The following is a 24,365-nucleotide window of genomic DNA, read 5'->3' as shown; positions in this document are numbered from 1 at the left end:
TCCTGAATCCTTGTGAAAAGATGGAAGTGTTGTTGTTTTATAAGGAACTGTTAGAGTGTAGGGAAACCGAACCAATATCCTTCTAGTTCCCACTCCAGAGCCCCTTTTCCATTCCCTCTGAGCTGCCAGGGGGGCAGGGTTGCCTGGGGGTATTTTTTCCACAACAAATAAGCCTGGAAAGAAGAGCACAAATACACTGAGCTTGTGTTCCTGCAGTGCCAGGGCTCAGGACTGGCCCAGCTGGAAGTTCCCAGAACAGCTGATTCACACACTGAGGCCGAGGGCAGTGACAGCCTGGAATGTGACAGGGGAAGCCTTTAAACAAGGGGGGGCTTCTTTTATATTTATATATAGATACAGGAAAAAAAGGGTAGACTGACTCCTAATTAAACTATACAACCCTAAATTGCTTTATGATTTATTTTCTTCCTCCATGCTTTGTTATGTTTATAATTACTCAATCAATTTGTATTTTCTGAATTATTGGCTTTGGAGGCTGAGCTGTGCCCGGGGAGAAATTGCAGAGTTGAGTTCAGTTTACATCTGCAAATTGCTGTGCAGTTTAATAAGGGGTTTGGGTATTTTCAAACTGCACTGCAGCACCTCAGCTTTTATTGCAGTGGAACCAAAAGTTTTGGCTTTTCAGTCCTGTTAAAGAGATCTGCAGCAGTTTTAGAGCCCCCAGCAAAGGGGGACAGTGACTGATGCCACAAACCAGGTTTGTGCCATAAAGCAATTCAGCAGCACAACTTCAGTGCTGAATAAACACAAGTTTACACTTTACCTGCACGACTTCCTTGGGCTTTTTATGCTGGGAAAGGAGAAAACTTCATGCTGCTTTTGCTAATACAGTATTTTAGCATTAATTCAAAATTTGGTCCTTTATTAAGCATTTTAGGTTTACAAATGGTAACAAAAGTATAACACTTCCAAAGAAAACAAATCCCATTCCCAATGCTCTTCAAAATATTTCTCCTTTAAAACAGTCTTTGATTGTTTTGTGTTTAAATAAGCAGAAGGTTTTTCCTGGCTTTCCTCGAGTTGTGTCCATCACCCACAGGCTCCTCTGCAGCGCTCACCGAGCCCCCTCAGCCCTGCAGCTCCAGCTCCATTAACTGATTTTCTTCTGCCCTCTGCTCTTGGAGTCCCAGAGCATCACCACATTGAAGTAGAGCAGGAAGAGCAGGAAGTGCAGGCAGGACACCAAGGCCACGGCCAGGGGGAACAGGTCGGGCAGGCGCTGGGGAGGAGGGGCGGCAGCGCTGAGCACCGACAGCGCCCCCATCAGGGCCACCGACAGCAGGAACTGCAACACAACCATGGAGCACCTCAGCTCGGCTGCCACCTCGCTGCTGGTGCTCTGCAGTGGCACTAAAAAGGGACAGCCCCCCCTGCACTGGTGCTTCAGTGCTGGCAAAAGCTGCGAGGAAGAGGCAAAGAAATAAAATTTGCTTACCAAGCTCCTGACAATCCTAGGAAAGGACTTAACCCAGGACACGTAGCCCTTGAGGGAAAGGGAGAAGGCCTTGAGCTGCAGGTCCTCGGCTGAGGTCTTCTCCAGGATGGAGAAGGAGGCGAGGCACACGGCCAGGAAGGCGGGCGTGGTGACGGCGTAGGGCAGCAGCAGCTCGTCCTTCAGCAGCAGGGGCAGCAGGCTGGGGGGTAAATGAGCTTTGCTTGGTCTTATCCTATGCAAGCTGTTCCAGCTCCAGAGCTCAGTCCCCAAGGGGACTGGGTGCCAGAAGCCAGCTCGCTCTCAGACCAAGGCCGCGGGTCAGCCCCTAGCAAGCAGGGAATATTCAGCTCTTAGTGATCAGGCAGCTCTTGTGATTTCAGCTTTGCTTGCTAGGTAGCTTTTCCCTTGGCCTAAGGCTCCAGCAGACGGTAGAGAGAGGAGAAGCAGAAGACGCTGGCTGTTCCACGAGTGTGGCTTTATTGTAGGGTCTGTGAAGGGTCTCAGCTCTTCTTCTTCCGAGTTAGTAGGGGTACAGTGTGCTACTGTTATACCCTTGGCCTGGATCCAATCCTGACCAATGGCAAAGGTGTCAGAGTGACCATAAGTGACCAATGGTAGGGTTTAACACAATATTGCCTTACATGGCTATAGGGATAAGGTACAAGGCGGATGTCCCTGGAGACAGGAAACTTCTTTGCCGCTGTGTCAGCATTCTATTCTCCAAGGGGCCCTGGCTAAACCTGAGGGGTTTACTACAGGGGGGGACAGCAGGGACAGGAGGGAACACCAGGAAATAATTCATCCCTTTAGCCCTAACTGGGGCACAACAGGGTTTGCATGCAATCACAGATGGGTTTGGGTTGGAAGAAACCTTAAAGCTCATCTTGTTTCAACCCTGACACCTCCCACTGTGCCAGGCTGCTCCAGCCTGGCCTTGGGCACTGCCAGGGATCCAGGATGGGCACCTGTGCCAGGGAACAATTCCCAATCTCCCATCCAGCCCTGCCCTCTGGCACTGGGAGCCATTCCCTGTGTGCTGTCCCTCCATCCCTTGTCCCCAGTGCCTCTCCAGCTCTGTTACCAGTTCTCCCAACTCACCTGAAAGTTGACACAAGTAGAAACCACGTGGCCATGAAGGGGATTTCATTTATGATTAAGCAGACTGGGCTAGAATGAGAGGAAGAAAGAGAGAAATGAACCATTCCCATATCCCACAGCACTGCCAGTCCCTGTGGGTGTCCCCAGGGAGCAGCTGCTGACTGTCCCCACACCAGCCTGGCTCTGCTCACACACCCTCATTTACAAGTGATGCAGAAAAGCAAATGTGCAGAGTTGTTAAAATCTGATCCATTTGCAAGTGAAAGCAGCATGCAATACGAAGATGAGGAAAAGATGAAATTTTATCCACAGAAAAATTATTTACTTACACTGACACGAGAAGAATAGATTTTTCATGGACTTGGAAGGAGAACAGGAAAAATGACAAGGCACAGCTGACCTTGGGAGAGAGAGCAGAGGTGTCAGCCTGCTTTGGTGGCTGCAGGTGCAGGCTGAAAGCAGCTGAGTTTTCCAGTTAACTGCTGCATTTCCTGCAGTGCAAACCCCAGAGCAGCTCCTGTGCCACCCTCACAAAGTTCCTTGTTTGGAACTTTATCCAGAATTAGTCACAAAGTCCTTCAGGTAGAGCCTCAGTCTTGCTCAGCTTCCCTGACAAGAATGGAATCACAAAATTCCCACATACAGGCACTGGCAAATCCCACTCCTGGTAAGAATTACCCCCATTTTTGACAGGAAATTTTCTCCTCATCATGACTAACCAACAGAAAAAGTAAACAAATTGTCTTTTTATTTCTCCCACCAAATAAAAACAAGTCAAACCAACCAGTTCTTCGGATAAATGTTAGTTTTAGGTAATGTTGCAATAAAATTAAAAAGAGAAATGATCTTGTAACTCTGAAACTTGGACCCAGCTCCATCTAATTCTGATTTCAAGGAGAACTCAGTTTTTGCACAGGAGTCATGGCAATGTGCTTCAATTCAATGATGTGACTAAGAGAAGGCAAACATTTTGGAAAATGGGATCATTTTATTTTCAAACCACTCATGAGCTCACAATGTCCATTTGGGGAATTTTTAATGGAATTTTGCAGCCAGTGAAGGAAGAAAAACTGGCACTTTGGAAGCCAAACAAAAAGAGGAGAAATCCCAATTCTATGTGAGGTTTAAATGTGTGTGGAATCTTCCAAAGGCTCTTCAGAGGAAGATAATAAAAATACAGAGTTAAATAAAGAAAACTGAGCTTAAGGAACAAGTCTGGGTTTAAGGGCCAGGTCAGAGCCATGGATTTGAGACAGTAAAACACTTTTTTACCAATTCCTTCAGCATTTGATGGCTCCCACCCTCTGTGCCCTGCACAAGCACTGCTGGCTGCCCTCCAGTGCCCGTGGTGGAGTCAGAGCAGGAGCAGAGAACAGCAAACACTCACCAAGGCAAACTTAAACCCTCGCAGGGAAGGCTGGACAGTGAGCTTGATACAGGCAGGGAGCAGGCTCAGGAATGTGACAGCAAAACTAAAGCATTGGGGAAGAAAAACAGTTTTAATACATGAGTGACTACAGCCATTAACACTTCCCTCTGCAGAGCCAGACCTGAATTCTTCACTGTGCAAGGAGAACTGGGAGCTCTGACTTTTAAGAGTGTTGAAAGATATTTGAATTCTTTGAATTTGAAAAACTTAACTCAGTTTTAACCAGGCAGCTTAAATCACTATATAAACAAGCAGGGAATTTTCTAGTCATAAATATTCTCAGTATTTCTCCAACATGACTTGGCAGAAAACTACAGTATAGGAAAGAATACAATTTAAGAAAATTTACTCCTCTTGCAAAAAATATTGCAGATAAATCCACCTAAGGCACTCCAGTTATGTCTTACCTGAGTTTTAGCTGAGTTCGAGGAGATATTACATTCTTTATCTTTATAAGGACACTTAGACTGCACCAAATATTGGCTACTTTATCCTGGAAGGAAATGAAAAGGCAATCAGTGATAATTATATCTAATTACACTCAGGTTTGTGGGAACAATGGGGCTTGGGAAGTGGGGATTGTTGGGTTTCTGCCATGAGAGTGCAAGGAACACTTGCAGGAGTACATCACATTCCCAGATGTACTGGGGATGATTGTGCTCTTCAAAAATGGAATTTTTCAAGAGACCCAATTAAAACAGGCTCTAAAATAAGTGAGAAATAATTCTTCAGCACCAGAGACAACAGCTTAACCCATGGGAGCAGACATTTTGTGGAGTAAGGCTGTGAGACTGTCCCTGGGTAAACCCTGGCCCGTGTGAATCCTCTGTCCCTCCCTACCTGCCCTGCTCGCTGCCCGCTAGCACTGACAGAGTTAACCCCAATAAATCAACAACCCTAAAGACATTAGCACTTGTGCTAGGATCACTTTCAAAATTAGATTTGTAACTGCAGCTCTCCTGCTGGTGAAACTCATCCCCAGACAGCTGCAGGAGGGGCACAGCTGTGTGGACACAACTCCCAGCAGCAACTGAGCCCCTGGGTGCCGCTGGCAGCGCCCGGAATCTGCCCTGGCAGCGCCAGCGCCTCCTCACAGCCACCAGCAAATGTTCCCTGTGCCAGATGGGAGCTGGCACACCCTGGCTGCAAATGGGAGCTGCACACAACCTGTCACACCCCAGGCCAAGTTACTGAGCGCTGCTTACGTGGACAAATTCTCATTTTATCTCCATCAGCATCCAGCAAGTCGCTGCCCTGAGCAGCTCAGAAAATATTTGGGCTAATATTAGATTAAAATCCTCCCGCTCTTTCAGGCTCCTTGCTTATTGTCATTGAAAGATTTTCTTTGGAAACTTAGTACTCAATAAAAGGTGTGCTGAGCAAAATGATTCCTTTATAAATTCCAAATAATTCTCAAGGAAAAGGGTCATTGTGTTTTTTTGGGGTTGTTTTGGAGAGGTTGTTTGGTGTTTTTTAAATAAGCCAGCAGAGAATACACTAAGAACACCTCCACTGCCTTTGGTACGTCAGCACTAACTTTTGGGAGGAAAAAGTGTCAGTTGTGATATTATTTACATCTGAAAAAGTTTAAAAGAATAATTAAGATTAATCAAACTACATGAGAACTTGCTTCAATTCCTTGTGACAACCTGGAAATTCAAAGCTTCATTTTCTAGGTTAAGCCTGAAATTGAGAATCTGCTGTAAAAAGTGTAATATTGACTCATGCCCCAATTAAAACAGCAGCAACTCCCTGTGACCTGGGAATCCTTTCCTTTATCCCAAATTCCTGTGGCATTGCCATTTGGACATGGGAATCCTTTCCTTTATCCCAAATTCCTGTGGCATTGCCATTTGGACGTGGGAATCCTTTCCTTTATCCCAAATTCCTGTGGCATTGCCATTTGGACATGGGAATCCTTTCCTTTATCCCAAATTTCTGTGGCATGGCCATTTGGACATGGGAATCCTTTCCTTTATCCCAAATTCCTGTGGCATGGCCATTTGGACATGGGAATCCTTTCTTTTATCCCAAATTTCTGTGGCATTGCCATTTGGACATGGGAATCCTTTCCTTTATCCCAAATTCCTGTGGCATTGCCATTTGGACATGGGAATCCTTTCCTTTATCCCAAATTTCTGTGGCATTGCCATTTGGACATGGGAATCCTTTCTTTTATCCCAAATTTCTGTGGCATTGCCATTTGGACATGGGAATCCTTTCCTTTATCCCAAATTCCTGTGGCATGGCCATTCCATAAATGAGGAATTGAGTGAGTGGATTAAGGCTCAGCACCTTCAGCATGGCCATGTCCACACCATGAGCAAAACCAAAACCAGAAGTGGCCTAAAACTTTCAGAAAATATGGTGGAAACTGCACAAGGTGAGTCAAAAAGGAAGTTCTAGGCTGTATCTGAAACACCATTAAAAAAGCTATTTTTTAAAAATAATTAATCCCATTGAAAAGAGGGGAGCAGAACCCAAGAGGCCGAAGGCGTTGACTTTCAAGGTTGCATCTTGTGACACTGTCAATTACTATGGAATCTATTTCAATGGAAAAATGTATGGATTGAAGTATGGGTTTGATGATGGGATAAGTGTTGTCTCCTGGTATAATATCCTGGAAGATGCCAGCTGAGCTGGGGTTAAACACTGGATTAAATAACTGGCAAGAAAGGACTGCTGAAGAAGCCGTCTCGAGTTACTCGCCCCGCGCTTGTCTCCCCCATGAAATCCTAAAGGTCAGCCTGAAGGTTTCTCCAGGGATCTAAGAATACAGGACAGGGTGGGAGAAGAAAACATGCATGCCTCAAACAAGCCTCTGTCAATGGGAAAGAGTCTTCTGAGTACTTGCATGATTTGTTCCACGTCGGTGCCGAAGGGGAGCCAGCAGGCAGCGAAGGACACCAGCACTGTCCCTGCCAGTTTGGCCAAGAGCACCAACCTGCAACAGCAGCACAGCACATCAGCACAGCAGGGCTGCCACAAATGCTGCAGGACAGCAGCACCTCACACAGCTCACTCCCACAGAAATGAACCCAGCAATGCCCACAGAAATGAAGCCAGCAATGCCCACAGAAATGAAGCCAGCAATGCCCACAGAAATGAACCCAGCAATGCCCACAGAAATGAACCCAGCAATGCCCACAGAAATGAACCAGCAATGCCACAGAAATGAACCCAGCAATGCCCACGGAAATGAACCCAGCAATGCCCACGGAAATGAACCCAGCAATGCCCACGGAAATGAAGCCAGCAATGCCCACAGAAATGAACCCAGCAATGCCCACAGAAATGAAGCCAGCAATGCCCACAGAAATGAACCCAGCAATGCCCACGGAAATGAACCCAGCAATGCCCACAGAAATGAAGCCAGCAATGCCCACAGAAATGAACCCAGCAATGCCCACAGAAATGAACCCAGCAATGCCCACAGAAATGAACCCAGCAATGCCCACAGAAATGAACCCAGCAATGCCCACAGAAATGAACCCAGCAATGCCCACAGAAATGAACCCAGCAATGCCCACAGAAATGAACCCAGCAATGCCCACCTGCACACAAGGACAACCCCACTCCCCATGCCAGGCTGATTCCTGGGGAGGATAAAACACTTTAAACCCACTTACCCCTTTCCTTTCAGTCCCTTCTTGAAGCACTTGCCAAGTAAATAGCAAAAAAAGGGCAGGGAATGGTAGAGCTCCATTTGCTTATAATTTAAGGCCAAGCAAAATGCCACAGAGCCCAGGAGGTCCCAGTCATGGGACAAACAAAGGACAGCCCACAGGGCCAAGCCAAGGCTCACTGAGTTGTATATGGTTTTTTATGTCAAGGACAAGATACACATCTCACTTCTGGAAGGCAGCAATTAATGCCCTGGGGGAAAGCAGAAATAGGTTGTAAAATGAGTTTTGCCAAGTTAGCTTTAAGAACGTGTTGCCAGTTGTGACTATGTTGCCCCCAAAATTCCATTGGAAGTGTCATTTTTAGATTTCCAAAGTTTGATTCAGAGCTTGCCCAGGCAAATCTGAGGGCAAATTCTGTGTGTGTTAATTACACATGTAATTACACATGCATCCAACCAAGCCAGCTATGGTGACAGTTCTCTGCAACAAGCAACATTTCCTTCTTGGTATTTACATGAGTAATGATAAAGCTCTCACAAGCTTTCCCTCCCAGCTCCCACAAGACACAGGCAGAATATTCAAATCTGTGCTAAATTATGTATAATTTCCTTCAAGGACTTCTGAAAGGTTTGTGATTCTGTTACACACACAAGGCACCCTCACCCATGACCAGTACCCTGACTGCTAATTCTGCTCAAACAAAGAGAAATAGTTGCTAAAAACAATGTTACTGCCTTGTGACTTTGAGAAGAGCTTCCCAGGCTCAGATTTTGAAGAGACCAAGCTACACTTACTGTTAAACTGCAACAAAGTTTTGTCATTTTTGTAAACTGTAACAAAAGCTTTGGTTTTTACTTGTTGGAAAAAACAGTAAAGGCAGAATCCCAGACTGGTTTGAACTGGGAGGGACCTTAAAGCCCATGCAGTGCCACCCCTGCCATGGCAGGGACACTGACACTGTCCCAGAAGTGTTCAACCTGGCCTTGGGCACTGCCAGGGGCAGCCACAGCTCCTCTGGGCACCCTGTGCCAGGGCCTGCCCACCCTCCCAGGGAGGAATTTCTCCCCAATATCCAATCCCAACCCACCCTCTGGCAGTGGGAAGCCATTCCCTCCTGTCCTGTCACTCCATCCCTTGTAAACAGTCCCTTGTATTTCTTGTATTGTCAGAAATGTCACAATATTTTGTTTTCCCTCTGTCAAGCTAAGCAGCTGTGACAACACATCCAGCCTGCCCACGGAGCTCTCAGCCCACTCACATTTCCCACTCCCCATCACCAGGTGCATTTGACACCTCATTGATTTCACATCAGCAAACTCCCACCGAGGCCCTGATGGTGCAGCAGCTCAGGGAAAGCAATCCCTGCCTTGCTGGGGCTGCTCAGAGGGTGGCACTGCCCACAGCACCGTGGCAGGGCTGGCATGAACCTGCAGGGAATCCCTGCAATCCCTGCCTTGCTGGGGCTGCTCAGAGGGTGGCACTGCCCACAGCACCGTGGCAGGGCTGGCATGAACCTGCAGGGAATCCCTGCAATCCCTGCCTTGCTGGGGCTGCTCAGAGGGTGGCACTGCCCACAGCACTGTGGCAGGGCTGGCATGAACCTGCAGGGAATCCCTGCCTCAGCAGCTGCTGCACCTCCAGCACGGGGTGAGCTGACAGCACTGGGCTGTCCTGTACAAAACCAGTGTAAAATCAGGATTATTAACAAGGAGCCCCTGTGGAGGTGGCACCAGGCAGCCAGGGCACAAGGGGAGGTTTCACACAGCTCCACCTGCCAAGCTCTGCCAGCCTGGGAAGATCCAAGGGGACTCCCTGTGCACACACAAATCACAGCACAGCCCATCACTCTCCTCCCTGTCACAGCCCCACTGATGCTGCTGCACTCAATGACTGACAGGGAGATCAGCTGGAGGCATGGCAAGAATGATATTCATGCTGGGATTGATTTGTGCCAATAGCAATCATTTTTATCTCCAATATGTTTCAGACTTGCAGCATCCTTTGATATCTCTGTTTGGGGTGGGCAGAACCCCCCAGATGGCTCTGTACACCACAGCCACCCCCTGCTCAGCTAACAAGTGCTAAGGAGCAGTAATTCCATAATCAGAACTCATTTCCATGCAGAACAAGGATACTGGAAGTGCCCATGGTCAATAAGGATGAGGCCTGGGTAAAGCAGGATGCAGAGAGCACTGGAAACCTGGCAAGAAGGATCAAAAAGGAGAGGGGAAAAAGAATTAGTCCAAAATTAGACATTAGACAGAGGAACTACTTCACCTCCAGTACAAAAATGTGCCCCTCCATGGTGCATCCTATAGGTGGGAATCTTATTCTCTACAAGTCATCATTTGCCATTAATAAATGGATAAAGATTTGCCATAAATTAGAAAATATTGAATATTGCCTGCCCTTTACAACAGCTCAAAGATCACTTACACCTATGTTAAACCACTCCAAAATCAGGAGATTTGTTATTCCAAAATCTACTGTAAGGAGTGTTCAAGACAAAGCACAAATCCCCCCCCTCCCACACCACAAATATTTTTTTGGGTTTTCTTTTACTACTCAAGTAATACATTAATGGAAAATCTTGTAATTAAAAGCATTAAAATAACTGCTGTAAGATTTTAAAAAGACTTTTAAAATGTTTTCAAGTGAAAAGCTTATAATATAAGCTATGGTGGTTGCCATCAGTTTTACAGGGAAGCCATCAGGGTGTTCTAGGTGTTAATTAAGTCTGTGTTACACTTCTACTCTGTTCTAACAGTGTTTTCTTTGGTTAATTTACACACACCAGGTACTTGCCTTTTTTTTAGCAGATGTTTCTTTCAATGAAAAACAATATAAAATAACTGCAGGGATATAAACCAGCAGATCAGCAACAAACACTGAAAAATAAAGATGAACTTTCCATTAGAATCCTCTCACAAGGAGGAGGCAAGGAAAATAAACATCAAAATATCAGAAATAAACTGGGCAGTTCCACTTCAAAGGACAAAAAGAACCAGGTCTACAGAATTTGATCTTGTGAATGTTTCTCAGGCTCATTTCTGATGTCCCCAAGCTGCTGCTGCCACGTGTTCAGCTGTCCTGGCTGCTGGCACAGCCTCAGTCACTCTCTAGTTCCTGGCATGCCACAGGCAGGGCAGGCATTCGGGAATGGCCCCGAGGAACCAGCGCTGCTGGACCCAGCCTGGGGGCAGCACTGAGAGCCTGGGCCAGGGAGAAACCCCAGATTATCCCAGGCTCTGTGGGAATTACCAATGGTGGGGATAAAGGCACTGAGAGCAGGGATTTGGCTTTCAGCACCTGCCTGTGGGAATCCATAAAGTTAGAGGGTTTTTAGGAAATGGTCAAAAAAGAGTATTTAGGCCTCAGGATGTGGCCCGAAATTCTGTTACAGCAGAAAAGTTTCCCAAGCAAGCAGAAAAGTTTCCCAAGCAGTAGACGTGACAAATAACAATAGGACTCTGTAGATGTGGCTTTAGGATGGCAACAAGTTTATTTAATGTATATCTTTAGAAGGTTACTGTGAATAGAGCTCTGTTCTTTGTCTTTTATGAACCAGTCTTTGTTTTAACTACTCTTACGTATGTTTTATAAGATTGGATGGAAAGCTTGTCAATATGTCTTGTTTTGGTGTGATTGGTTGAAATCTAAACTGAGATGGTTTTATGTCATTCCGTTTTACCCCACCTTCGGGGACATTTTCCTTTAGGCCAGCATGCTGTTAACATCTAACAATGTTCTGAGGCTGATGTACTAATAAACAAAAAAGGCTGGTCTGAATTTGTCCAGTGTGGTCCATATTTGGACTTTTTGCCGCGGCAAGTGGGTTCCTCTCTTAAGACGTGGGTTCCTGAAACCATTGGATCTATAGCTACCCTGGTGCTCCGGCACTGCCCACAGCAGGCATTTGTGAGAGGGGACAGAAACAGAGGCAGCAGGGTCCCCTGCCCAGGGTGTGCCCAGCAGGTGAATTCTCCAGCCTGCAGCAGGGTCTGAGCTGGCCCCTGGCAATGCCAGGGGGTATTGGCTGCTCTAACTCCTCATTTTAAGGAGCTGCAGCTCAGTGTAGCTGAGTGGATCAAAGCTGCCAACTCCATTATTATGTAACACCTCTGATCCCAACTCTGGCACACTCAGGGTTTGGATATCCCAGGAAAAAAAGTTCCTATATTCTCATTTTTGTCCAACAGGATGATCTGAAGTCACTACACAGAGCCATCTGCAGAGTTCACATGTATTTACAGAACACAACTGCATTAATTTTCTCTTTTGTCAGATTAGTCTGTTCCCCAACAGCGAGCCAGGAAAAACTACACCACACTGCACATTTGCTGAAAGTGGTTTGTGGAAATCATCTGAGGTTTGAGTTGTCCTAAAAACCTCAGATGATTTCCACAAACCACTTTCAGCAAATGTGCAGTCACTCCAAGGAGATGTTTAAACATTTCAGTTATCCAGGGGTGAATGGTTTTGCCAGCTTAAGCTACAACTAAACAAATATAACCAAGGTGTTAGCAAAACAAACACACTGAAGCTTAAAATAAAGCTGCCATTGACTACCCTGAATTATTTTAATGCACTCCTCTAATGGCCCCTGTTAAAAAGTGTTTATCAGCTCTCCAGATCCATCAGTGCTGTGTCAAGTGAGTTGATTTCAAAATTAATAAAGACCATTTCAAGGGTAATTAAATACTAGTGATTTTTATTTTTTTTCAATTCAATCAATTACCAGAGAGCAGACTGAGAGGTTTGTGAGGTACAGAAAAGCTATTGATGAACAACAAATTCTGCTGTTGCAATCAAAAAGCATTTTGTGTTAGAAAATGCAAAAGACATTTCAAATGAAAGAAAATAGTAACAAGAAACAAGAGTTCACTGGCCACATTGTTTCTGTCCTACTGCTGCAGCTACTAAATTATGGTACAAATCTCCTTCTGCATTTGTTTGCAGTTCAAAATAATCAAATGGTGGAAGACAAATCTAGAATACAAGTAGTAAAATAAAATTGTACTTTTTTGCTCCTAGTAATAATATCAAATATCTCTGCCTTTGAGATCAGCTCCTAATGAAGATCTCTGATACCTCCAGAGATTAAGTCAGGAAAAGCCAGGCTATATGTAAAATAATTTTACAATAAAAATCAAGTTAAGCTAAAAATAAAAGACTATTTATCAGAATAGAAGGGAAAACAAGAATGTTTTCAAAATTAAAAAGTGGGTCTGTGCTACAAAGAGTAGTTGTGTTTTAGAGTTTTTAATTAATTAATTGGGTTGAAAACTTGTTTCTATATTTTATATTAATCTGCTTCACAAATGATGGCAGAAGAGGAAATAATGCAGGAATTTGGCTCAGAAATGGACCTGCAAATGGACCCAATTGAAAACCTGAGAATAAACCAGTAAAGAGAGAGAAGCTGCAAATTAAACATGCTGAATTAGTAAGCAAGACAAATGTGCAGGATGATGCCAAGGAAATATAATCTCCCTACCTGTTGTACGCATAAATAACTTATGGGGCTGGCTCTCATAGCCCCGAGACGTGTGCAGAGCAACCCAATCAGGATTTATGAACTTTGCACTGTAAAACAAAGTACAGACACATCAAAATGCAGACAGTTCTCATTTCCCTTTACACTCCTTGCAGCAATAAAGATGACACAGACAGGAGCAGATTCCAAGAATTAAGATGAATGAGAAGAAATATTTCAGAGAGCAATAGTGATCAATGAAAGCTTTCCTCACCACTAGATCAGTTTACACTATAGACTGTTCCACAATTAAAAAAAATAACCTTTGGAAACAGTAAAAATGGAATACAATATTTATTAGGACAAGATAACCACCTCCAGTCTGGTTCCAGGGACTTTAAAAAAAAACAATTGTAAATACCTTTCATGCTTAAGTATTAAATATAAACCATTTACAGTTCACATAGATGCCCCACATAGCTGTGCCTGTGCACTTTAACCTACATTCTTATTCCATAAGTCTCATTCCAACAGCAGCAAAGCCCTTGTGGAAAAAGTATTCCAATAACAGAATTCTATTTACATGATATGCACTCATCAAATGTCACTTGGGCTCTGCACACACGAGAGCTTTCCCAGGCAATGCCCCCCTGTTCCTGCAGCACTTTCCCCTGGGCATCCCACATCAGCAGTGGCTCGTGGGGAAAGCTGAATATCCAGAGAGAAAAATGGAAAATACAGGATTTCAAACACTGAACTTACATGTAGGCACACACAAAACTGTGGGGAAAGCTGAATATCCAGAGAGAAAAATGTAAAACACAGGATTTCAAACACTGAACTTACATGTAGGCACACACAAAACTGTGGGGAAAGCTGAATATCCAGAGAGAAAAATGTAAAACACAGGATTTCAAACACTGAACTTACATGTAGGCACACACAAAACTGTGATAGGCAGTGAGAGGTGGGTAATCCAGGCCCCAGTACAGCAGGTTGTTGTCACTTGTATTGAAGTACCTAAAATAAATAAAATTCAATTTAAAGACTGCATTTCCAGCTTGGTTTTATCCAAGGAAAAGACTGAGTGCTAAATGCATTCCAGATCCAAAATAGAGGGTGGCAACATCTATACCTGCCTAATTTTACTGCACATTAAGTCTCAAGCAACAAAATAACAGCAAAATTGTGGTTGAAAGAAAAGCTGCTAAAGCTCACTTCAGTGGAGAGAAAAACTCCTGGTTCTACCTCTAAAACAAGGTGGACCATGTGAAAGGAAGGAAAAGGATTTTCCCATCTGGGATTATGTGGTGTGAGGATTTCTGTGGCAGCATCAAAGGGAAATCAGCTCTCCCAAATGGGATCAGAGGGGTTTGTCCAAGGAGTCCCAGCCCCTTCCCACCTGGCACAGAAACACTGCCTGCCTGCTCCCACTGCCACGGGGCAGCCTCCTGGCTCTGCCACTTCCTCTCCTCAAATGCAGCCCATTTTTGACATTTATAATAGTAAATGATATTTCTTGAATTCTTTATGAGCTGCCTGAAGTGTCTTCTGAACAGATGATAAATCACATTTCTTTGAGTTGCATCTCTGCCTCTTATCCTACAGTTCAAGATTGCTCCTGCCAAGGCAGAGCAGATTCTTCATGCACAATGTCACAGTTTGCAACTTTCAGGGCACTTGCCAGTTTTGGGGGCTTCTTTTTTCATTTTACCTTCCATAAAGTTTTCAATTAAAAAAAAAATAAAAACAACCCTTATATATCCAGTGGTATTTAATAAGGAAGCTTTCAGAGTTTTAATTAACAGTAGGAAAAAAAAAAAGGAAAATAACCTTTATGTATCCAGTAATATTTAGTCAGGAAGCTTTCAGAGTTTTAATTAACAGTAGAATTTTAAAAAAAGAAAAACAATCCTTATGTATCCAGTAATATTAAGTAATACTAATTAATACCAGTAATATTAATTAAGAGTAGAATAAAAAAGGATGTTTCTAAAGGACTTCACAAAATAATATAAACCAGAGATATTTAAATCCTAGAATGCAATCCCTTGCACATCAGCCAAGATGTGCTGTTCCAAACACCCACTTTGCTCTATTAGAGATTCAATTCCCACAGCAGACCCAACCCAAAAACCCTTCAATTATCAATATAAAACTACATCAATTACAGAACCAGAGAGCAAACAGAAGCCCAAGGTGCCCACCTGGCAGCCCCTCAGCCACAGCCAGCCTGCAGCAGGGTCTGAGCTGGCCCCTGGCAATGCCAGGGGATTTTGGCTGCTCTAACTCCTCATTTTAAGGAGCTGCAGCTCAGTGTAGCTGAGTGGATCAAAGCTGCCAACTCCATTATTATGTAACACCTCTGATCCCAACTCTGGCATACTCAGGGTTTGGATATCCCAGGGAAAAAAGTTCCTATATTCTCATTTCTGTCCAACAGGATGATCTGAAGTCACTACACAGAGCCATCTGCAGAGTTCACATGTATTTACAGAACACAACTGCATTAATTTGCTATTTTGTCAGATTAGTCTGTTCTCCAACAGACAGCCAGGAAAAACTACACCACACACCCAAAACATCCCTGTCCTTGCTGGAAGATGAGCTGGAATTCCAACATAATCCAATTTGAGTTGTAGCACATACATGGACTAAATTTTTACTCTAAAGAATATTAGGAATAATGCAAAAAATAAATAAAATATTTCGCTTCCTCCTCCTCCTGTTTTACGTGATCTGCACAAACGAAGCTCGCTACACTTAAATCTAGGATCCAGAATTCCCACACTGGAGAATCCCATGGATCATGGAAGCAAACAATGAACTCAGAGATGTCAAACACGAGCAGGATTTCCTCTGTTCTCCTGTGTAAGCAGCACCTACCACTGCCTGATGGGTAGGTTGTAGGTGATCTCCTGCCAGTGCCTCTGAGCCTCGTAGTCTCCATACATGGGTGGTTTTCCTGCCCCTAAAAGGAGAGGACACAGCATTCAGGACATTCTTTGGTTTATAGATTGCTTACCCCCAGTTATGGATTGCATATTAATTACTCATTTTATTCTCCAGCCCTCTGTATTGAGAGCAAATAGAGACCTCATCATGCAGTCGAACAGAGAGAAAAAAAAAGATGTGTGTTCTTTTGGCTTTCTGGAGATTTCTGCAATGAGCATTTATCAAGATACTCTGCTGTGAAGAACTGCTTCCTCATCTGACAAAAAAAATCATTTCCAAGTGCAGATGAAAAATGTGGTACTTTCCCTGAACTAGGAAAATGCACATAATGGACATGTTACAGTGATTCTGTGGGAGCTGCTGCACTCCTTGGTGTGTGATAATTGTCAATATTCTCACTTGTTTCAGCCATGCCACGGTACCTGACTATTCATATCATTATAATACTATTATTTGCTATTTTCATGGAAAAGAAAGATTCATCATTGCAAATACTTCCCATGTCAAATACTCCTCTTGATGGAAGCCTAACTGTGATAATGGCAGCAAAGCATCTTCCCAGAGTTTATTTACTTCTATTAACCTGCTCATTGAGAACAGAAACCAGACTGATTGTGCTCCCACTGAAATATTGACACGAGCCAGACAGAGATTTAAGAGGTTCTTTAAAATATAGGAAAGCCATCTGTGGTTTCACCATGATCTATGTTTGTGGGAATCCCACCAGCTCAGCAATGTGCAATTTATTCCCAGAAAGTGCAAAGGACCTCTTATCTCTGCTAATTCCTTCCTTGGGGTGGAGAGAGCAGATTGTCTCCACTCTCACACATTCAGATTAAAGTTTCCCAAATAACTGAGGTCACTGGAGCTTCATCAGTGTCAATTCTGTAGCTCTAAGTCCAGTGGAACAAAGAATCTGCCACTGGATTACTGAAATACAAAATAAATATTTGAATCACTGAAATACAAAATAGACATCACCCAAATTTTAGAGCGTTTGTGTGTGTATCAATTTCTCAGTCTTGAGGGAAAAAAGGGATGAAAAAAATTAATTGGCTTCAGAATGATCAAAAGATCTTAATCCAAAGGTTGATTATTAAAAGCCAGCTGCTAATCAGTTAGTTTGACAATGCACATTTAGCTTCCATCTACAGAAAGCAGCAAGTACACAGACAAACCTAGTTAAAATTAATAAAACTGGAATATTTTATTTTAAAAGGCTCACAAATACCTTAAAAGTAGTGATCTTATTCAGTTGTATTGTTAACCTGGGAACAGAATTTTAAGTGTTTGAAGCTGTCTCTCAATACCTGTATTTAGCAGGAGTTTGGACATGCATTAAAAAATCAGGCATTAACCTATGAAACCAAATTTTTCCTCAGTAATTCTCCAAGACCAGGCCATCACTAATGGTAATTTTTCAAAACCAGGTATCAGTTTTTGTTTCTTCATTGAATTCCAGAGGCAGATCCAAAAGCAATGATGGCAAGGAACAGGGTGGGAATGAGACAGAGATCCAGGGGTGCACAGTAAATGAGGGTGGAATTAAAAGTTTATCACATCTGCAGGAAGACAAAGAGGAAAAAAATAATCCCAGTGGATTTATGTGCTTGGCAGCTCTAACACTGGGGTTTGCCTTTTTACAGCCAGCCAATGCTCAAAGTCAAGCTTTAATAATTTGTTGGACTGGATCAGATTCAGCTTTTCCTACTCCAAAAGCAGTTATATCAGCACTGGGGAGGAAATAAGATTTAAAAATTGTTATTTTAGCTCAGGCTTTATTTTAGACTCTCTTCCACAATCTTGATTGGGATGAAATTAAATCAACTTACAAAAATCTAGTTAGCAACGGAATTCTAAATAAATCCTCTTGCACTGCAAGAGAAATTCAGTGTGTGCCTGAAGCCAGGGTGTTCCCTGCCTAGAAATGGGTAAAAACCTCAGTCACCCACAGACCTCTCAGAAATGTCACTGTGAGAAAGCAAACTCAAACCAAAACAATTGGAAATGCAGCTCAGCTTCAAGCAAATTCTTCAAATAAATGAAGCTCAGAATTACCAGTTAAAAATCACCAGAATGCTCCTGAGCAGCTCAGGGGATGGGGCTCCCATTGCCTCAAAAATCCAGAGTAGAATCTGACTTGTGATTCTTTGGGCTGATGAGGATTGAAAGTATTGGTTCATTTTTTTAATCTTTTTTTAAACAAGCCTTGTGCAAGTGTGGCAATGGAACTGGGAGGCTTGGAAAGGAACTTGCTAATTCTTTGCAAGCCTTCTGACACGAGGAGGAGAAAAACTCATCCATTACCAGAATGCAGCTCTGGCTCCTGCTGTAAACAAGCTTAAGGAGGTACAGCCACAAGGCAGAGTCATTGCTCACTCCATGTCACCTCTGCACTGTCTTCATTAGCAGCAGCATTAGCTACATGTAAGCTAAAGAAAAATATAAATAATAAGGTCATATCTGCTACAGAATTTAAAAGACAATATGAGGCAAAAAGTGGACTGCAATATTCTGCAAATAAAGGCACAGGGGAAAACAGGCAGATATTGATCCTAAAGCATTAATGATCATTAGCACTATGCAAAAAGAAGTTAAGGTTGGTTTTTCCAGGGTTCTGCTCCAAACGGTGATGTTAATCATGGCACACTTCAAGAAATAAGAAAAAGGAATTCTTGGGGAAATTAAGAATAACAACAGTTGAATTAACACATTGCTTCCTATGTATGATTTTACATAAACACCAGTAAAATAAATAACAATAAAGACCATTCATTTCCATTTGTGCCAAGCCCATGCCCCCTCTCCCTGGGGCTGCTGCAGCCTGGGCAGTGCCCTTACCTGAGTAGGAGCCCAGGGACACGGCCCAGCGCACGGTGAGCGCCAGCAGCACCGTCAGCGTCATCAGGCTCCACTTCTCCATGGCTGCCACGCTCCTGGGGACACAGAGTGTCACTGGCACTGCCAGCTCCTGTGCCAGCCTGCCCTGCATTAACAACTCACTGCATTATAAACCTGGGACACAAAGTGTCACTGGCACTGCACTGCCAGCTCCTGTGCCAGCCTTCCTTACATTAACAACTCACTGCATTATAAACCTGGGACACACAGTGCCACTGGCACTGCACTGCCAGCTCCTGTGCCCAACCTGCCCTGCTGAATATTAACAACTCATTGCATTATAAACCTGGGACACAGAGTGTCACTGGCACTGCACTGCCAGCTCCTGTGCCAGCCTGCCCTGCTGAACATTAACAACTCACTGCATTATAAATCTGGGAACACAGAGTGTCACTGGCACTGCACTGCCAGCTCCTGTGCCCACCTTCCTTACATTAACAACTCACTGCATTATAAACCTGGGACACAGAGTGCCACTGTCACTGCACTGCCAGCTCCTGTGCCAGCCTTCCCTGCTGAACAGCCCCCACATTAACAACTCACTGCATTACAAACCTGGGACACAGAGAGTCACTGTACTGCCAGCTCCTGTGCCCACCTGCCCTGCTGAACAGCCCCCACATTAACAACTCATTGCATTATAAACCTGGGACACAGCAGGGTCACTGTCACTGCACTGCCAGCTCCTGTGCCAGCCTTTCCTGCATTAACAACTCACTGCATTATAAATCTGGGGACACAGAGTGTCACTGGCACTGCACTGCCAGCTCCTGTGCCCAACCTTCCCTGCTGTAACAACTCACTGCATTACAAACCTGGGACACAGCAGGATCACTGGCACTGCACTGCCAGCTCCTGTGCCCACCTGCCCTGCTGAACATTAACAACTCACTGCATTATAAACCTGGGACACAGCAGGGTCACTGTCACTGCACTGCCAGCTCCTGTGCCCAACCTGCCCTGCTGAACATTAACAACTCACTGCATTATAAACCTGGGACACAGAGTGCCACTGGCACTGCCAGCTCCTGTGCCAGCCTTCCCTGCTGAACAGCCCCCACATTAACAACTCACTGCATTACAAACCTGGGGACACAGAGTGTCACTGGCACTGCACTGCCAGCTCCTGTGCCAGCCTGCCCTGCATTAACAACTCACTGCATTATAAACCTGGGACACAGAGTGCCACTGGCACTGCCAGCTCCTGTGCCAGCCTTCCCTGCTGAACATTAACAACTCACTGCATTATAAATCTGGGAACACAGAGTGTCACTGGCACTGCACTGCCAGCTCCTGTGCCAGCCTTTCTTACAATAACAAATCACTGCATTACACACCTAGGACACAGAGTGTCACTGGCACTGCACTGCCAGCTCCTGTGCCAGCCTGCCCTGCATTAACAACTCACTGCATTATAAACCTGGGACACAGAGTGCCACTGGCACTGCCAGCTCCTGTGCCAGCCTTCCTTACATTAACAACTCACTGCATTACAAACCTGGGACACAGAGTGCCACTGGCACTGCACTGCCAGCTTCTGTGCCCAACCTGCCCTGCTGAACAGCCCCCACATTAACAACTCACTGCATTATAAACCTGGGACACAGCAGGGTCACTGTCACTGCACTGCCAGCTCCTGTGCCAGCCTTCCCTGCTGAACAGCCCCCACATTAACAACTCACTGCATTACAAACCTGGGACACAGCAGGATCACTGGCACTGCACTGCCAGCTCCTGTGCCCACCTGCCCTGCTGAACATTAACAACTCACTGCATTATAAACCTGGGACACAGAGTGCCACTGTCACTGCACAGCCAGCTCCTGTGCCCACCTGCCCTGCTGAACATTAACAACTCACTGCATTATAAACCTGGGACACAGAGTGCCACTGTCACTGCACAGCCAGCTCCTGTGCCCACCTTCCTTACATTAACAACTCACTGCATTACAAACCTGGGACACAGATTGTCACAGCCATGGCACAGCCAGCTTCTGTGCCCAGCATTCCCTACATTAACAACTCACTGGATTATTCACAAGCACAGGGGTTGAAAAGTGAGGCAGTGCCCCAGTGTTACGTTAATGTCACTTCTTTCCTCAGCTAAGAGCGCCACAGACAGATTATGCAAAGTGCACACCTGGTTTATTTTAAACACTGCACTGCTGGTTTATTTTAAACAAAACAAAAAGTTATTTAAAAGTTAATTGGTGTCAGGAGACATTACTCTCCATCCTGCCACCCCCAAAAAGCAACAGGGCTGATGTCCCAACAAGCTCATTTCATCACACTAAGGATCCTGTAAAAGTAAGAAATATTGCCAGGTCTGTCACATTGAAGGATGTGTGAAACTCAGAAACCAAAAAACAGGAAAATTATTATGTTGCCCTACACAAAAAAAAATCTAAACTAACTATAAAATATGCAAACTTTGACCCAAAGAATCAGAAAAATTTAGTCTGAACTAGGAAAAAAGTGAAAAAGAAACTACTCCAGTCTTGAAGGGTACAGCTGCCACAGACGTTCCTTGCAGAAAAGGCATCTTTTGATTGAAGTGAGTTTAACACACTTGTTACTGATGAAAACCAAAAATCCCATACAGCAGAAGCACTGAGCTGCTGTTTTAGTTACACACAAGCAACATCTAAGGCATGTTTAGGTTATTCTTCTCCAACTCCACCCATGTTTAACTTCTATTCAAAGAAAGGTGTGACCCAACACCACCACCAAGGGGAAAAAATAAGTTAATTAATAATATAAATCTGTGGCAGCAGATCTCCATCTACAGGTAGGAAGGTGAACATTGATATTTGCATGTTTTCACCTGTGCCTAAGCCACAGGGGAGGCACTTTTATCTAAAGAAAAGATACATCAGTTCTTGGTATCCTGTGGGTAACAATGTTAGGAATCATTTTTAGGGGATGATAAAGCCAGTTTGGTCAATCTCAAACTTTTCACCTTCCCCTGGATGTGCAACACCTGATCAGGTGATCTCAAGATCCCACCTGTACGCATGAGGTGAAAATCACAGCTAAAAAAAACCCAAAAAACAAAAAAAACCTGCTATCCTTCCACACTGCCTGCAATGAAGATTCAGATACTAACACCAGTACAAACACCCAGCCCTGGCCCAGGGAAGCTGACAGAACTCAACTATAGATGCATGGGCCTGAATAGGACTTCTTTTAAAAGAGGTGTTAGCACACATTTCAGCAGCTGAAAAACGCACACACTGAATGAAGGATATAATCTGTTACAGCAATACCTGTCCACAAGCCTGCTGTTTCCCTAATCCCTGTCTGGAGATGCCTTTATTCCTCCTCTCACCCCTCTGCTCTGCCCGGCCTCCTCAGAGCCCCCAGAGGCTCGCACCGGGCCGAGCTGCGAGCCCACCCGAGCTGGCCCGGTCACCAGCGGACCCTGCTGCCTCTCAGCGCCCTCAGAATCCCCGACCCGCTCTCCCTCACCCCCCTCAGCCTTTCAGAATCCTCGACCCTCTCTTCCTCACCCCCTTATGCCCTTCACCCCCCTCAGAATCCTCGACCCGCTCTCCTTCACCCGCCAGAGCCTTGCAGCCCCCTCAGTCTCATCGACCCTCTCTCCCTCAACCCCCTCAGCCTTTCAGCCCCTCAAGAATCCTCGACCCTCTCTCCCTCACCCCCCTCAGCCTTTCAACCCTCTGAGTCTCCTCGACTCGCTCTTCCTAACCCCCCTCAGCCTTTCAGCCCCCTCAGACCAATAAGTCCTCAGCGCCCGTAGCCGGCTCACCCCGCAGCCCCCTCAGCCTCGTCACTCCAAAGCCCCGTCACTCTCTCAGCCCCTCCGACCGCCGTCACCCTCGCTATCCCACAGCCCCCTGACCGCCCACAGCCCCCTGACCGCCCTCAGCCCCGTCAGGCACAGCCCCCTCACCTCCCCTCCCGGCTCAGCCCCCGCTGTCTCTCTCAGCCCCGGCTCCGTCCCGCGCTCCCCTCAGCCGGTGCCGCTCGCGGGCTCTCACCGGGCTCGGGCCGGCGCGCGCGCTTCCGCCTGCGCGGCGCCTTCCGGGGGCGGGCTCTGCGCATGCGCGGGGCGGGAACAGGGAGCGCCTCAGGGGCGCTCCGCCATGGCCGGGGCCGGGCTGGGAGCGCTGCGGGCGGCGCCGGCAGGAGGGAACGCTCCAGGGGCATCTCAGAGCTCGGTCCGGTGCCTGACGGAGCTCCGGGAGAGCTGGAGAGGGACTCTGGACAAGTGGCAATGGAAGGGGGAATGGTTCCCACTGTCGGAGGGCAGGGATGTATGGGATATTGAGGAGGAATTCCTGGCCCTGGCACAGGTGCCCAGAGAAGCTGCGGCTGTCCCTGGAAGTGTCCACGACCAGGCTGGACGGGGTGTGGAACAACCTGGGGTAGAGGAATGTATTGCTAACATTGCCCTGAGGAGAGCCATGGCAGGGCTGGCACTGGATGGACTTTAAAGTCTTTTCAACCTGAACCAGTCTGGGATTCGTGTTTTTCTGGGGAGCAGACCCTCAGCCCTTACAACTTGGAGACGATATCTGGGAGCAAAGCGCAAAATCCCAGGTTGGATCAGGCTGGAATACACAGTGAGATCATCTGGTGCCACCTCTGCTCAGGCAGGGCCATCCCTTGAGGCTGTCTGCACACAGCCTGGAAGATTCTGGAATCTCTCAGTGATGCACCACAGGCCTCACTTTTAAACCTTTCAGTCTTGCCCCTTTTCATTCTTTCAACGAAGTACAGCGCATAACAAAAATCAGAGAATCACAGGATGGCCTGGGTTGAAGGAGACCTCAAAGATCATTCCATTCCATCCTCTGCCATGGGCAGGAGCACCTTCCACTATCCCAGGCTGCTCCAAACTCTGTCCAACCTGGTCTTTTATTCTGGTTCTGTGTCTGACTGAGGTCAGGACATGAAACTGAACAGAAAACTGATTATTCCATTAACCAACAGCAGGTACTGAGGGTTTTATGGCCACACCTGCCAGGTGAGCTGGCAGCAATGCTCTCCTTGGGCTGGAGTCCCAGGGCTGATAATTGTGATGGATTTAAACACAGCTGCTACAAAAAACAAATGTGGTCAAGAAATGTCTGACCACTTACAATAGAAACGTTAAAGTAAACAGAGATTACTGCAAATTAAATTGGTTTGTAATTTTTTTTTCAGATGTGCAGATTATTTTTGAAACATATAAGCACTATAAATATAATATTTTGTAACACCAGAGATACATCAAGGAAGAAAAGCTATTTCCAATGCAGGATGCTGATTTCCACTATCCCAACCGTTTTTGTGTACAAATTCTTTGGACATCCTAGTCCCTCTTACACTGCCATAATTTCAGCCTCTTGTGCTGTTGCCCCATGTGGGATGGTGTGAAGAGACTGAAATCTCTCTTAAACAGATAAAGGTAAAAGTCACA

General features: G+C 45.4%; 1 protein-coding gene across 2 annotated transcripts; it reads right to left on the bottom strand.

Moving 5' to 3' along the window:
• Positions 1-501: 501 nt before the first annotated feature.
• Positions 502-22,975, bottom strand: ALG6 (ALG6 alpha-1,3-glucosyltransferase). Of its 2 annotated transcripts, none has more exons than XM_064720046.1 (15): positions 22,854-22,975; positions 18,882-18,976; positions 15,972-16,056; positions 14,016-14,105; positions 13,107-13,195; positions 10,415-10,497; positions 9,745-9,809; positions 7,613-7,798; positions 6,792-6,927; positions 4,391-4,476; positions 3,942-4,026; positions 2,884-2,954; positions 2,555-2,623; positions 1,457-1,655; positions 502-1,306 (listed from the first exon to the last, which is right to left on the bottom strand). In XM_064720046.1, exons 2-15 carry the CDS (start codon positions 18,961-18,963, stop codon positions 1,112-1,114), a joined length of 1,521 nt encoding a protein of 506 aa, XP_064576116.1. In that variant the 5' UTR covers positions 18,964-18,976; positions 22,854-22,975; the 3' UTR covers positions 502-1,111. The 2 variants fall into 2 exon arrangements, with proteins under 2 accessions (XP_064576116.1, XP_064576117.1); XM_064720047.1 differs by having other exon boundaries at positions 22,942-22,971.
• Positions 22,976-24,365: the final 1,390 nt, after the last annotated feature.

This window comes from Zonotrichia leucophrys, chromosome 8, assembly GCF_028769735.1.
Source record: "Zonotrichia leucophrys gambelii isolate GWCS_2022_RI chromosome 8, RI_Zleu_2.0, whole genome shotgun sequence".
NCBI classification, from domain to species: Eukaryota; Metazoa; Chordata; class Aves; order Passeriformes; family Passerellidae; genus Zonotrichia; species Zonotrichia leucophrys.
Note: the sequence above shows the minus strand (reverse complement) of the source record. Positions and strands in the feature narration are given on the sequence as shown.